Source organism: Stenella coeruleoalba (assembly GCF_951394435.1).
Source record: "Stenella coeruleoalba genome assembly, chromosome: 3".
Taxonomy (NCBI): Eukaryota; Metazoa; Chordata; class Mammalia; order Artiodactyla; family Delphinidae; genus Stenella; species Stenella coeruleoalba.
The window spans coordinates 137,779,377-137,795,421 of NC_137148.1; the positions used below are offsets into that span (position 1 = coordinate 137,779,377).

The following is a 16,045-nucleotide window of genomic DNA, read 5'->3' on the forward strand; positions in this document are numbered from 1 at the left end:
GGAAACAAAGACAGTGAAGCAAAGGATTTAAACAGTGAAGCTGAAGGACAGCAGTCACCACTACAGGCTAAGAAGGTCTCTCTGAAAGACCATCTAAGTGCTAGAGAGTAACAAACTAGCTTAAGTTTGGCTCAGTTTCTCAATATTGTAACACAGAGACATGTTCAGTACACCACATGCAACCCACAATGAGGGAGAGGGAAGACAGCGCACAAAGCTCAAGAGACAGCTTAGGCTATAGCTGCTGGGCTGTTTCTTATTTCCAAGGCAACCCCATTACCTCCAAAATCTGGTCTCAGCCGAATATCATAGCCTTTCAGGAGTCTGTCCACCGTCTCTTTAACCAGCGACATATTACTAGGGTCATTGACACTAAAGAAAGAAAAGACAATAAACAGGCATCAATAAGACAGCAGGCACAGCGCTTCAGCATCTATCTGATCCTCACTACAGATCCCTGCTCACAGAGGTAGGCAGACAGAGCCTTTCAAAGTGAAAAAGGAAACAGAAACGCTAGACACACTTACCTCTGCGCACAGACAGCGGCGATTATTAAGGGGAACGGCCAGATCCCAAAGTAGCCCTTTTTCCGGACTCTCCACATCCCTTTAGTTTTGGACGGGATTGAGGGTTTCACTGGAGACAGGAGATCCAACTTAGTCTGCCCAGTGCAGTAATTCTAATGTGAGGCGCATGCGCAAGGCGTACCAAAACATCAAAGGGGCAGCAGCGGTTGCCTGGGACCGAGAAGATTTTCTTGTTAAGGAGGAAAAAAAAAAAAAATCAAAGGGGAAAAAGGAAAAACATATATATGTATAATATATGCGTATTTGAATAATATAGAAAAGTCACCCCACAGGAGGACCCGGAGCAAAATCTTTGTTGTCCTTTTGTTAAGACAAAAACAACTAGAGAGTCTGTTAAGTTTTGGTACTTGCAGGAGGCAGTTTTGCACCTCGCGGGTTGTGGGGTTTTGGGGTGTGTGTGTGGGGGGGGGTGTTTCCTCTTAAATATGCAAAACCAGATTAGGAATTTAAAGGAGAGCAGGTGTGTAGTGCTAGGGGGAAGATGGGTGCCTGAGAGTCCACTTCTGGTATCAGCAAGCGGCGGGGGTGGGGTGGGGAGAGAAATCTGAACTTTATTTCCGTGGCAAATAGCATTCCCTGCCTGGGGCGAAATGGGTGCTGGAGGCGGCGGTGGGGGCGGGGGGTGGCGGAGGGAAGAGGAGGGAAGGGGAAGGTGGGAGCGGGAGTGAAAGGGGGAGGGAGGAAAGAAACCGATGGGAGGAGTGTTGAGCAATGCGTTGAATTTGGGGCCGGGAGTGGAGGGGGGGACGTAGCATGGAGAATAAGACAGACACGGAAATGAAAAAAAAAAAGGAAAAAAAGAATGATAATAAAATGATGCCTGGTCTTTTCTAGGAGTTAAAGAGCAAGCTTTTCTTCACTACTCACGAGCAATTTCTTTCTCCTTCTCCTCACTCTTTGCCCCCTATCCCCAGAGAAGAAAACCTCGGGGTCCCGGTTTCTCACCGTGTGACGTGCCTGACCCGCTGGTCCGGATTATTTATAGCAGGAAGGACGGGGGGCGGGGGGGGGCGAGGGGAGTAGAAAGACAGCGCTGTCTCTCAAGGTTTCGGTCTGATTCTGCATTGGGAAATTATTAGTAGGGAGGGTGGAGTTTGCAGGAAGGGTTGATGGGACTTGGGGTCCTAGGGAGGCCGGGTGGCGAGAGGCTCCGGCGGTGACCGGGTGCAGGAAGGGCTGGCGGCCGGGTGGGACTCGCCCGGCTGGCACCCACGCCCCCTCAGAGCACGCGCACTCGCGCGCGCACCCTGGCGGCACCCTCCCCGCCTGCCGCGCGCCCCTCCTCACCTCGCCGGCCTGCGCTCGCTGCCCAATCCCGCCGCGCGGCGCTGCGGTCCCCAGCTCCTCTGGCCCTCGGCCCCTCGGCCCTTGGCCCCGGCCGGGGAGGGTGGGTGGCGGTGCCTTGGGACGCAAAAAGTCAGAGCGGTCCCCGGAAGGCGGGCGAAATGAGGAAGGGGCTCGGGGCCTCCGCGTCCTCCCGCGGGCTCCGCGCCACCTCTTCCTCGCTCCCCAGCTCGGGGCCAGGAGGGACTCGCACGCCCCGGGGTTGCCTCTTCCCTGCAGCCGGAGGCTCGACCCGGCTCTCCGCGGCCGCCGGGACCCAGAGGCAGCAGCGAGCGAGCTCCAGGGTTCGAGAGGGAGGGAGATACACGGAAGAAATCTTTCCTCGGCTCGCGGCAAAGAGATGCGCCGCGGGCGCCCGGAGACGTTGCTAGTCTCCGGCAGCCGGGCAGTCTGAGGGTGCCCCGGCCCGGGACGGACTCTCCGGGTTCTCCCGAGTTTATCTGGCAACAGAGGAGCAGGGGAGGGGGGAGGACAGGTGCTCCCGCTGCCCCCTCCCCCTCTCCTTGGTGAATACAGGAGAAGTCAGAGCTGGAACCTACGTTCCGGACCCCAAAGCGAACTTCTAACTCCTCCTCCTCAGCTTAACCTGTAACCGAGCGCCTACTACGTGCCAAGAGTGCTTCATTAGTTCATTCTTACAAGCCCAGGTTTAGCCAGCACCTCGCTTTTCCCACATTATGGATTTAGAAACTGGCGCGCTAAAGCTAAGGAAATTGCCCAAGGTCACCCAGGTGGCTAGAGGTGAAACCGAGATTGGACGCGAAAGCCAGCGACCCTAACCATTAGACAAGACGGTCTTGACTCGCCCCGACCTTGCCGGCCGCGGACTCCTCTTGCAGCGCAGCTCCTGCTGCCGCCGAGCCCCCGGAGGCCTCGAGAGACGCGGGCGCGCGCCTCGCACCAGGCTGGCCCCCGCCTCCGTCTGCAGAGAGGAGGGGGCGCCCGACGTCGCACCCGGACTCCTCAAGGTCCTGGTCCCTTCGGCACTCTTGACCCATTTATACCTCTTGGCAATCTCCCTCCTCCCCCGCCAAGGTCAGGGGTCATTCTGGGGCCGCCGGGTACTGACTCCAGAGGCAGTGTGGAGGCGGGAGGGCTGCTAGGCGGGAATCTGACAGCTCCCCTAGGACAGAAGGCGAGCGGGAGGGGGAGTTTCTGGATTTGAGACGGTAAAACAGCCTCTTCAACAGTGCAGACGTACGGATTTAGAGTGTGGCGGTCTCCCAGCTCCTAGGAGTCGGTCCAAAGATACACACATACGAACACGAGAGAGAGAAAGAGAGACAGAGACAGAGACACAGAGAGAGAGAGAGAGAGGGAGAGATTGGAAATCTGTAACTCTCCTATCTAATTACTTAGGTTGAGAGTTACAGGAATCAAAATACAGACCTATGGCTCAGGAAAACTGCCTATTTCCCTCTTTCTATGGACTCACAAAACAATGGTAATCTTTTACATAGGCTCACCCTACTGAAGGTGGGGAAAGTTTAGATTACGTATTAACGTTATACCAAAGGATTCCCAAACAGTTTGACTACACCAACTCCTGAAGCCCTAGAAAGCTCTTCTTCTTCTTGAAAACACCTTGAAATAGGGTTTTCCTTCTGACAGGGTTATCCACGTTGCACTTGCTGCACTACCAGCTCCTCTTATTTAAGCTCAGTTCAATTTCGGTTGAAAGAACAGGATTCAGTGAACAGAACGAAACCACGAATACCATCAGTCATCATCCACTAATAATAATAATAATAACAGCCCAGGGAAAAGTTAAACAGTATTTATTGAAGACCTAACATAAAGGGAAAATTAAGGGAAAGGAGGCCGAACAGCTACAGTAACCTGCGTCTCAGCAAGTAAGACAATAGCACAGTGCCAACAGTTTCAAAGGAACTGGAGGCAGACCTTTGGGCCCAAATCCCAGTTCAGATACTTAGTGTTTTGGGGACTTGGGCAGGTCACTTAACTTCTCTAAATCTCAGCTTCCTCTTCTTTAAAAATTAAAATATAGTGCCTTCTTTGTTTGCTGTAGAATGATGTAAACATATGTGTAGCATTTGGCATGTGATTAATAAATATTGGCAATTTTTAGTGAATAAGGAAGGAATAATGAATGGGCAAGAAAGCAAACAAGGTTTAATAGCATTAGCCTATAAAGACTGAGCGGACTTCAGTTTGGTGCAATGATCCTGAGAAGGCATAGATTAGCCTGAGAACAGAGAAGCAGATATTCCAAGGGAATTAAGATAAGGGTAAGAAGAAAATGTATTAAAGACCCAAGCAGCAATCAAAAGGACAGAAGACAAAATCGCATTTATTTTCTTTATGTGGTACCATCTCATTGTTATTTCTTAATAATAACGGTAACTAATATAGAGATAGTCCTACTGGTTACAAACTCTGAGATCAATTTATGCCTAAAGTGGGTCTCTATTTTACAGCAGAATCAACAGTAGGACATCTCTCTGGAAGACTCGGCTGGTAATGCTGCCTAGGAATGTGAAATTTGGAACAACAATGTGCAAGGGAAGGCACTGCTGGATTCTGGAAATGTGTCAGTTGCTGGAGAGCATCCTCCATGATCCCAGATGTACGATGAGAAGGCAATATGTAAGTACTCTCAAGAGATCATGATTCAAAATCATGTCTGAGTATGAAGCATACAAATGCCAAGTAATAACCGTCATTAATCGTATGCTATTTGTCTTTGCTATAATATTTGTTCAGTAAATATGTACTGGGCACCTACTCTACATCAAACATTATTTGACGAGCACTAGGGATGATGTGTTGAAAAGGCAGACATGGTCCTTATCCTCTTGGAGCTTACGTTCCAGTGTGGGAAAGAGCAGTATAGAAGTGATAACACATGTAGCATGTATTATGAAGTGGGGAAGATAGGATATTATGGAATGCATAATTGATGCAAATAACTCAGTTTGAGGATTTGGGTAAAACTTGCCTGATAGAGTGATGTTTTAATTGAAGTTTGAAAGACAAGTTAGCCTGATGAAGAGTTGGGGGAAGAATATTCCAGGAAGAAGAAACAGTATGTGAAAGTATCCTGGGCCAAGAGAGGATGGCATAAATGAAGAATGAAGGAAGAACAAAGACTAGGGGACAAGGGTAAGAGTGGCTCCAAGAGTGGTGTGTCTGGGGAGCTGGGCAAGAGCAATTCGGTTCCACTGACCTGTTCAAGTAGAGGAGTGACAAGATGAGTTTTAATCACACTGGAGAAAGGTGGTAATGGCTATAGGGGATTTCTTACTGCAAGAATCCAGGTGACAGGTAATGTTGGTCCAAATTAGGATAGTGATGGTGAAGATGGAGAGAAGGGGCTAGAGTTATGTGGGAGAACTGGCTAACTTTGTCATCCATGGGATATGAGGAAGGAGGGAGAAGAAGGATTCAAGAATGACTCAGACATTCTGGTTTGAGCATCTCAGTGGTGGTGGTAGAAGATAGTTGATAGGGATAGTACATTCAGTTTGGGTCACAATGAGTTTAAGTTCCCAGCTAGTCATGCAGGGTGCACTGGACATTTTGATATATGTACCTGAAGCTCAGAACTGAGGGCTGATGTGGGACCAGTACAAAATTTCTGCATCCCATCCTGACACTACTTCCCTTTCTGTCTGAATGTTTCTCTTTAAGACATATTACTGTCTAACATATTTTATTTTGCCCATTGTAATTCTATCTTCCTGACTGGAATGCAAGTTCAGAAAAACAGAAAATTTTGCCTGCTTTGCTAAGTGCTGTATTCTAGTGCCTAGTGCCCACAGTAGAAACCTAATATGTACATTTTAATGAATAAGTCTGTATTTGATGATCCTGCAGATGCAAACAACTTAAGTCATGGGAGTATATGAGACTTATGCAGGCAGGATGAACAGACTAAGATGAGAATCTTCCAGAGAAGGGCAATTACAGTCATCCAGTAGAGTGAAATTAGAAATGGCCCAAAAGGTAAGAGGAAAATCACTGTGGTATGATCAAAGCCAAGAAAAGATAATATTCTGATAAAAAAGGACTAGTCAACTGTATTAAATCCTTATAAAGTTTTAAAAGTTTTGAATAGATATGACATGCTCCTGGTATAAAATTCAAAAGTTGAGCCATTGTGTCCCTCTGCCACCCTGATTCCCTCCCTAGAATCTCACACAATTCAGCTGGGGGGAAGGTAACGTGGTATTCCACACCATAGCCTTTATCCTGTTGAAGAACAAGTATAGGATATGCCCACAGGTGCCAGGGCAACTTCCCTGACCTCCTGCTCTGGTGCAGCATGGACAAAGTTCTCATGGAACGTGGGTTACCTGTTTTGCTGAATTGATTGAACATTTGTATTTATTATTCTTTTTTAAAATGAATAATGAGTCTCTTAGCTTTGAATATTGATTGGGGTCTTTTTAAATAGTGTGTAGAAATTTCATTAATATTGAAGAGTAGGGAGAAAGTCAGGAAGAATATGCTGAAAGAAAATATACATTTATTACTTTCAGTACTTACTAATTATTAATAAAGTGTTATCAAGTATATGGCTTCCTGGACCTACTGTAATATACAAATAAGAACCATTTTAAAATAACCTCTCCAAATATCTTATTTATGAATGCACCTTTATTTTTATGTGCTAAAGAATATTCCTAGAGTAGTTTAATTTTATCAAATATTTTCCTTTATGCTAGTCAAAAATACCCTCTATTTATTTGTCTGGCAAACCTTACCTTCACAGACACCAGAAAATTAAGTTTCTCCTATATTACCATAAATTCCAAATTATGGGCTTATGGGTTAATGAGGTTTTGATCTGCAGAATTAGAAACGTGAATTCTATGCCCACTGAGTTCTGGCTGTTCCTCCTTCAGCAGATAGCACTAACATTAAACCTGAGTGTCTATAAAATTTTTGACCACAGTAAGACTGATGACATATAAATCAATTTAAATTACTTAACTAAAATATAATATGTAGTAATAATAATAAAATAATAATATCAGTGTGTCAGATACTGTTCCAAATCCTTTATGTATAGTGAAATATTTAATCCTCACAATGTGTCTATAAAATGTTAATAATTAATATCCCCATTTTATATATAAGGAAACAGAAGCAGAGATTAAGTAGCTATAAGATTGCACAGTTTATAAGAAAATATTAATGAACTCAGGCTCTTCCTGAGTCCTATGTGACTTTATATATAAAACTCCTGCAAATTTGTCTACAGTTCTCAGCTTGTCTCACCCATTGAGCTAATATAACAGAAATAAAATCATAGCCCAGACAAAGGATCTCTGCACCTAACAGAGACTTGATTTAACAATCAAATGACCAATAGGAAATTTTGAGAGCTAGAGTTACTGGACACCTTTTGAAGGAAAATACCTTTTAGCACCACCTCAAATGAATCCATCTTCAAGAGTACAGAAAAGTGTACCTCAAAGTACAAAATGAAATTACTGATGCTCCAAATGGAGGCAAAATTGTTAGACGAGGAAATTACCTGAGCTCTGACACCATGGGGATGCTAATTATATTCATGCACAGTCTCAGAAGCAATGCAACACCGTATCCCTTATCCTAGAAAAGGATAGAGTGGGAGAGAAGTCCTTTTCACCAACTGCTTCTCCAGACCGGCAGGGGAGGAGAGGTGTGCTTATCCATATACATAAATGAGCAAAACTGCTGTATAAGCAGTGACATTGACAGTCCTAAGGAATAATTTCTCAGCATCCCTCTCAGGTTGGTTTCTTAGGGATGGCCAGTAAGAGATTGCCAAAGATAGATAATCCAGTATGCAAAATGGAATTTTCCAGAATGTGGGTCACGCAATCTGAGGCCTTTCCTGATGCTCCTCTACCAGGACTGTTTTTCTACTAAATGCCTGAGTTAGAAAGCCTAGGGTTTACAAGCCTTTTGAGGGCTTATAAAAAATGTTGGAATTCCAATGTACATACTGGGTCCAAATTTTAAAAAGCTGTAAATGTTGAAATTAATTAATGTTTAATTAGAAGTCTATAACAATTTAGTACTGTTCACAAATTCACATTTCATATGGGAAAGGTACATTTTAATGTGCTTTATGTTATGTGTCAAGGGGCCTCCAAAAGTTAAAGAACTTGGACATATGAAGGTCTTAAAAAGCTCCAGCTGTCTCCAGTCTCAGGCAAACTTACTCTCCCTACTTCTAGGCACCTAATGTCAATGGTAGTGTCTTGCTTTTTTCTTTCTGTTTTGGTTTCGTTTTTTCCTTTAAATCCCCTTTGGAAACATCTCCATTTGCTAATTCTACAGGGAATTTTTTTATTCTGTTTTTATTATTCCCCAAGCTCAGTGCATTTGCCTAACTTGTATAAGGCACTCAGTAATTGATAAATTGTAATTACAGTTCTTAGTGATAGCTAATACTTATTGAGTGCTTGCTCACTAGCTGGCTCACTTTGTGATAAACACCAGTGATTACTCATTTAATTCTTTGAAGTGTACTTATTATTCCGTAGTGTATTATTCAGTGCCCTTGGGGTTGGAAGTGACAGGAACCAAATTCAAACTAGCTACAGTAAGTGACTATTAGGTCATGTAACCGAAAAAGTTAAGGGTGTTCAGCTTTGGCTACACGTGGATTCAGAGGCTTAAAGTACTTCATCTCCTAATTCTGTTTTAGGAAAGTTGGCTTCATTCTCAGACAGGCTCTCTTCCAAAGATGACCATCAGCTGCTCTGGTTTAGCATCCCTGAGAGTATTAGCCATTTACTAACTCCCCTAAAATTACAAGATAGGACACTCTCAGTGCACTTGGATCACAGTTCTACCTTCAACGTATTACTTGCTCTGATAGATGGGCATGTGTTCACCCCTGGTCCTGAAGCTGGGGTGAACCACATCCAAACCTTGTGGACTGGGAATGGCTGAGGAATGATTACCCAAAGAAAGGCCACTAATGTGCTCTCTCCAGGAAGAGGAAGCATGAATGATGAACAGATAGAAGCCACAGATGTCTACTGAAGGTAGGATAGGTGTTATTACTAAGCATATCTTGTTGATAAATAGTCTCATGGCGACTTGGATGTGACTGGAAGAGGGATCCACACTCATGGTATCTGTCTTACGTGAATGTCCTTGCAACTGGATGACAAGGCTGAATGGATGGATGCATCAATCTAGGACACCTGGCCTCTCAGATTCATGTCAAGAGTGGATGGGTGGATGATTGCTACTCAGATTTCAGCAACTCACATAGTCATGCATGAAACAATCATCCTGAAAATTGCTTTACAACAGTCATAACATACATAAATAGTTATAAGAATCAATGGAAAAATTTAATAAAATTATGAACAAGAATGACTAAGGATAAAGATACTCAGTAACTGAAAATGTGGGTAACTGAGACCTATTAGTAAAAATATTGTAATGTTAATGTCAAATAATTGCATTAGTTCCACTTATTCACAGTAAGACCTATCTGTATTAGCTAAATAAGTAAATTTTTGAAAGAATGAATTCTACAACAACCTTTTTTGCTAATTAAGCATTTAAATAAAATATTTCTCATATTTATAATCATAGGACATTTTCTTCCTAATTAGTTTCACCGTATGATTTTCCTTCATAATTAAAATTCACCTTTGTTTAATATTTAACTATGACACATAAGTCATTGCTGATAATAAATGACCTTTCCTGATACTTATATTTAACCTTTCTACACTTCACTTAATTTTCACAAAATACTATGAGGTGAGTTCTAATATTATCCTCACTTCACAATTTTCTGAAAGTAATTTTTTATGATTATGATTAAGAAAAGCTTCTCTCCAGAAAAGGAGGAATGGAGAAAAGTAACTAGTCAATGTCTATCAGAGTGAAGATTTCCTTTAATTGGAAACCTAAAGAGTAGGTGATAATAACCGCTGTTTCCTTCCATTTGTTTTAGCATAATTCTCCTGTAATAGAAACTACATGAAAATATGTTTTGCTCCTAGTTCCTGAGAAGAATAATTTAGTTTTAGGTTCAAATAAATGATTACGAGCTGTGAGTGAAAGTGTTCCCACCGACAGTTACGGTATGTGGTGGCCTAGAGCATAGCCATGTCTATAAACTAAAGAAAGTCCCTTTCAGGCCAGAAAGTCCAACAATCAATAGCTCCCAATGTTTACTTTTTAAGATATAACTTATCTTAACAGGAGTTTAGAATTAAATGATTTAGCTGTTGGGGCCGAGGATGTATCAACAAGAAGCAGTGAGTACTTTGGAAATTTGGTATACTCCAGCCATACACTTTATCTAGAAGTTGGCATGCAGATCCCTGATGGTTCAAGAGATGATTTTGGATATTACATAGACAAGAAAGTCAGTTTGATGCCAGGATGCCATCAGCATTCTTCTACGACTTGTTACTTATCCATTTTAACTGAGAGGAGTAAGTCTTCAGATGCAGATTATTGGTTTTTATCATTATGACTATATTTCATTTTTGGTCAACAGTACTAGAATTCCACAAAAGATAGTGATATCACCTTTCTTTTAAGCACATTTATTTAAGTTAAAGCTGAGTAAATAAAAGGAAATATTGATAAAATAGCAGAGCAGGTGGTATGTGGATTTGACAAAAATAATGTAGGCGGTATGCAAACATTTGTCAATCTTTGACTACGCAGTATGGGCAGGAACAATCTGTCAAAGTTCTGTAAGCGAAACTGTCATAGTTTAGACTGATGTGACGGCCTTCTAACTCTTAGAAATCTATGATCATCAGAAGTTACTAGTGTGAGTGATCTGAATACAGGAGATGAGAGGTGAACCTGAACATCTTTAGACAACAGGGTCGTCTTTATGACACAGCATGTCAGAATCTAATTTAGCAATTCAGTGAATATACTCAGCAACTATTCACGTGGAAATGTGCTCAGTTTCACAGGGAACAAAAAGATGAATTAGACAACGTTCCTCCCCTCTAGGAGCTAAATTGTAGCAGGTGAGGGTGAGGAAGCTAGCAAAAATGATTAAGCAGTAGAATATTAATGTTACAAGAAAAGCATAAACTTAGAAGAGCATAACCCAAGGAGACTGCAGGAAAAAGAGATCACATGGTTAGAATTAAAGGGAAAGCCTTTACTGACAAGATGCTCTCCGAAATGAATCATAAAGGATGGGTAAAATATTATTGTAGTTATTAGCAGGCAATGGGGAAGTTTGAGGTAAGTTTCTTCAACAGCAAATCAGTGTCTGGCTAAAGTAGAGAGATAAACGGCTGGCAAAGTCAGCCACGATGTGGAGAACCTTGATATCAGGATGAGGATTTCAAATTATGTAGATAGAGGTAGGGTTCCCTGGAATCCAGTCACCCTTTAATCATTTATCAGCGATATTATAGTTGCCATATCATTTTGATCAGAGATCAGCAAACGTTTTCCGATAGTAAATATTTTAGGCTTTGCAGGCAACTCAATTTTGCAGTAGTATTAAAGCAACTGTAGACAAACATAAACAATAAAGGTGAGTCATGGGTTAAGGAGTAATAGAGAAGGGAAAGAAAAATACTACTAGGAAAATATAGTGAGATCTTTACCAGGAAAGAAAACAAACAAGCCAAAAATCAAAACACTTCACATATCATGTAAATGGCACTAGTGATTTGAGAGGGTCTTGTATATTCAAAGGGGCACGAGAATATTTGGCAGGAATGGCATGGCATCATAGATAGATCATTTTAATCTTAGTGTGAAGTTGGACTGACTTGGGGAAGAAATCTTACATCCTAGATTCTTTTAAAATTAGACTAGAAAAGGACTTAAGAATTTATGGTAAGAAACCTGAATAGTGAAATGAATGCTTGCCTGTGCTTTCTCCCCTCTCGGGAGCTAGGATTATGCGGTATACAAGGAGCAGGTTGGCCCTTTCCATCCTTCCCTGTGGAGAGGGAAGTATAAATGGAACACCAGAAAACCATCAAGATGTTATTTTGACTTAAAATGTCATTCTATCAGGAGAGAGAGAAAGAGAATGATGATCAAGTGTTTAAAAAGATAAAGAAAGTTTAAAAATTAAAAAAGTCAAGTATCACCTCTAACAGCTTTTGAAGACAGCAAATCAAATTCATAGATTTGGAAAGACCTTCCAGTAATCATTGAGATGTTAAGGTAAAATACCAAATTCATATAAATTTTTATAGATAAAACAAGAAAGTTTAAATAAATACCTAATTTGCAGCAGGAATCTCTGGTATATAACTTCAAACAAGTTCATTTATTTATTTTCCTCTGTTATTAAGATCGTGCAGGAGACAATGCAAATGCTCAGTCCAAATTCCCTCAGATCATTTTTGTATTCCAACCGCACCGCAACACACACATATAACATATTTTGGGGAGTGATTTCTGTGGCCAGTACCTGCATGCAGCCTCTTCAGTATGCTACTCTTGGTCTACTGTGGCAGCCATGGGCCACTGGGAAATACCCGGAAAGTTTGCAGCCTCCCAGGGTGCCGATTAATCAATGATTATCAGGTGGGAAATAAAACAATTCTTAAACAACTTACTCTCCAGAGTTCCCTGTGGAATGAGGCTCAAGTTTATCCTCTGAATAGCTCTTGCTTGAAATCTCACCCTTGTTTGGGCTCACCCTCCCTCCCTTGTCTTATTTCCCCCACCTGCTTGTCATTTGCCCATGAATCCTCTCTTGGTCTGCTTCTAGAGAATGAACCGAAGACCAGTGGAACTTTGAGATGCATAACAGGGGGAAATATTTACTTCTAGAAAATCAGACATCATTGTTGGAACTCTAAAGCCGAGCATATCATGAGTTGTGTAAGAACAAGAACTAGCTTTATTTTTTTAAAAAACACTAGCTGTGTGATTGGGGGACCGGGGAGAAAGTGGACAAGTTACAGTGTCATCCTGTCTCTTAGTTGTCTCATATGTAAAATGAGGGTGTCAAACTAGGTGATCTCTAAAAAGTTCCTCCCAGACGTAAAATACTAAGACCTAAGTCAGGGGTTGGCAAACTATGGCTCTCTGGCCAAATCCAGTCCTGCCTTCTGTTTCATAAATAAAATTTTGTTGGAACACAGCCATGCTCATTAGTTTAGATATTGTCTGTGCTTACTTTCAGGCTACAACTACAGAACTGAGTAGCCTATGAAGTAGGTCTATTTTCATCCTCAACATTTTTTTAAGTCTGATGAGGAAATTGAGACAAAGTACGGTCAAGTAACTTCTTGCCCAAGTTTACAGGGCAAGTAAAGGCAAAGCTGAGATTCACATTCAGTCATTCTGCTTCCAGAGTTAGCACTTTTAACCACCATGCTGAACTGCCCTGATTTGAGAAGGCCACAATGAAAATGAATGTTGAATCCTTCTGACTCATAGTAACTATGTTGTGTTTATTTTGTCTTTAGTAGAGGGGTTAATATTAACAGGAACGCATGTGGAAGCATGAATGGAGGAGAGGGAGAGGGAGGGTGTCTGTAGGTTCAGCAAAGTTGTTAGGAAATAACACAAAGAATAAAATATAGCCTGCTTATTTTTTCACCATCACATGCAGTCCTAAAATGTGGTTTCATGTTCTTTTCATCTTTTCCTCATGGTGCAAATCACAGTCACGTTCACAAACAAATTCACAACTAAGATGCTTGACTTGGTCCTCACATGCCAGCATCCCGCATCTATGGAGCAGAACTAATCATTTTATGTCACTTCTCGCTTCTCATCCCCTTCCCACTTCCTCTGAGACTGCAATTCTGCTGAGGCAACGTGATGAATGACAATGCCGAGGGCAGACAATTTTACTTTTGAACAATCCACAGTGTTACAGGGCATCAGCAGAGTCTGTCTTGGGTTTTTTGTTGTTGTTGTTGTTGTTGTTGTTTTAGAGCCCACTGACATAAATTCCCTCAAAATATATTTGTATATTCTTTTCCACTGAGGTGGATTCTTATTTGGATGGAACAAGTTCATATACTGATGTAAGCTGAGGAAGAAGGAAACATGCAAAAGAGGAGAAGATAGAGAGACATTTCTCAATGTATCTTCCTTAAATGACAGGTAGGATTTCGATCATGGAGGGGTAGGGGGTGGCTAATATGAATTCCTGTTTCTTTAATTTATCATATGAACTTGGTTCAAATACGTGGTTTTGGTCATTATAGCTGTAATTTAACTCCTTTCTTCATGTAGGTAAAGTGGATGATAACATTCCTTACTCTGCCCAGGCCAGATCTCCTAACATTTGTAGTAATGTTTGGGTCTGCATTATGATTAAACCAATTTCTCTGTCTCTGTCTCTGTCCCTCTTGCTCTCTCTGTATGTCTGTGTTTTACATTTCTGTTGTTAACTAAATGCCTGAGAGCGTAATTGTGCTAGCCACTGTGATAAGTGCTTAAATATGCTTTACTTCATTTAATCTTCATATTAGTCTCTGGCGGTGGGTTTGTCAACTACCATTTTCAGATGAGGAAGCTAAGGTTGTAAAAAGTTGAGGGACTTGCCCAAGGTCACTTGACCAGTAAATAATATAATCAAGATTCCAACTCAGGTCAGTCTGCTTCTATCTTAACCCTATAGAAGAACCCAAACAGTTAAGATATAGAAATTCTCAAATATCAAGGTGAATCAAGAAAGATGTAGGTTGCCAAGTAGAGATCAGACCTTATGATGAATCTAGATCAACAGGGTAAAGAAATTGTATTACCAAGGTCAAGAACAGATTGGAAATATCAGTCATCAAGGTAATTAGAGAAATAAACATTTATCCTGCTTAGAAGCTTCATAGAGATCAGGGATTTGGGGATAGGTGTCTGATGTTCTTAGCATCTGGGCTAAGAAACAGGGTAGAAGGACCTACAAACTCCATTATCTTTCATTAGCATATAAGATGTAAGGGAACCTGATTCTGAAACAGAAATTTTCTGAACTATGGAAAAGGAATCCGCATTTATCGAGGACTTACTCTGCGTTGAGCATTGTCCCTAAACTAATATACGTTAGCTCATTTCTCTTCACAAACATCTACGAAACAAAGATGCAGGAGGTCAGTTATCTTTTCTGCAACTACACAGGAAGAAGGTAGAGTATACTGTGGGTAGCAGTGGGAAGCATGTTGGCACTCTCCGATAAACTTAGAAAAATATACATTCTAGAGTGGTGGTATTATAAGCTTATAAAAGAAAAAGCTCTGATAATTTAGGGAAGTTCCAACATTTTGGTTTTTTTTTTTTTTTTTTTTTTGCAAATCAATTTAAAGAAACCAAAGGGACAGAGTATCATGGTTTCGAAAACACCTGTTGTTTAAATAATGTCTACTTGCCTTGAAAGAAGTATATGTCATTCTTCACCACGTTTTAATCCTATGCATGTGGATTCCATAAACCACTGGATCTGCCTCTGAGACTGGAAAAGGATAAGGAAAACAGAAAAAATATAAGGTCTCTTGCTTAGTAATATAAAAAGTTCAAAGCAGACAGCCTGTTTAAAAATATAAATTCTGCATTCCTAATACTTTATTTTTAAGAGGGTTCTCCATGTAGAATATAATGCATTTGGAATTTAAGAACTTGATTTGTCAGCGTTGTTTCATTAAGATTTGACCAAGAAGAAAACTGACTCCTTAAATGAAGAAACAAGCCGTGGAAGGCGTTAGAATTGGTGAGGAACTCCTGTTGACAGTCATAGGTACCTTTTAAGAAAAACTAGTAATTATGGCATCAAATTTCCTTTGCTTAAATCGAAAGTACTATTCTATGAACTTGCACAGATGATGACTTTTTATTTCAGCCAGGATCATTTTTCCTTTTTATGCCTTATGCTTTTTTTTCTTCTATGGTAATTAACTTGCAGTGTTCTTCTGCACGACTTGAGGAGGTGCAACAGGCGCATCTAGTCAAATCCTTTTGCTCCATGGCCTTCCAGGCACTCTGTGTTAGAGCCCAGAATTACTTCTGGAACCTCACCTCAATCACTCTCTCTCTCCTTCACTCCCTCCATTGACAGTGGCCATGTACACCAAGCAGGCTCCTGCCTCTGAGCTTTGTCCTTGCTGCCCCTCTGCCTGGAAGACTCTTCCCCCAGATCTTCCCATGACGAGCTGCATGTCCAGGTCTCATCTCACATAGGA

The 16,045-nt window shown here is 41.5% G+C and overlaps 1 protein-coding gene across 8 annotated transcripts in view; it reads right to left on the minus strand.

Moving 5' to 3' along the window:
• The window catches only part of GABRB2 (gamma-aminobutyric acid type A receptor subunit beta2), a 556,114-nt gene that overhangs the window by 294,869 nt on the left and 245,200 nt on the right, over positions 1 to 16,045 (minus strand). For 2 of the 8 annotated variants that reach the window (XM_079918422.1, XM_079918415.1), the window contains exons 1-3: positions 1,875 to 2,381; positions 528 to 737; positions 281 to 372 (exon numbers count right to left, since the gene is read on the minus strand). In XM_079918422.1, coding sequence (XP_079774548.1) covers positions 281 to 372; positions 528 to 604 — 169 coding nt within the window. In that variant the 5' untranslated portion in view covers positions 605 to 737; positions 1,875 to 2,381. Of the gene's footprint in view, positions 1 to 280; positions 373 to 527; positions 864 to 1,532; positions 1,632 to 1,874; positions 2,382 to 2,711; positions 2,816 to 16,045 lie in introns of those variants that run through there. The other 6 variants (XM_079918420.1, XM_079918417.1, XM_079918421.1 and 3 more) reach the window with 6 other exon arrangements.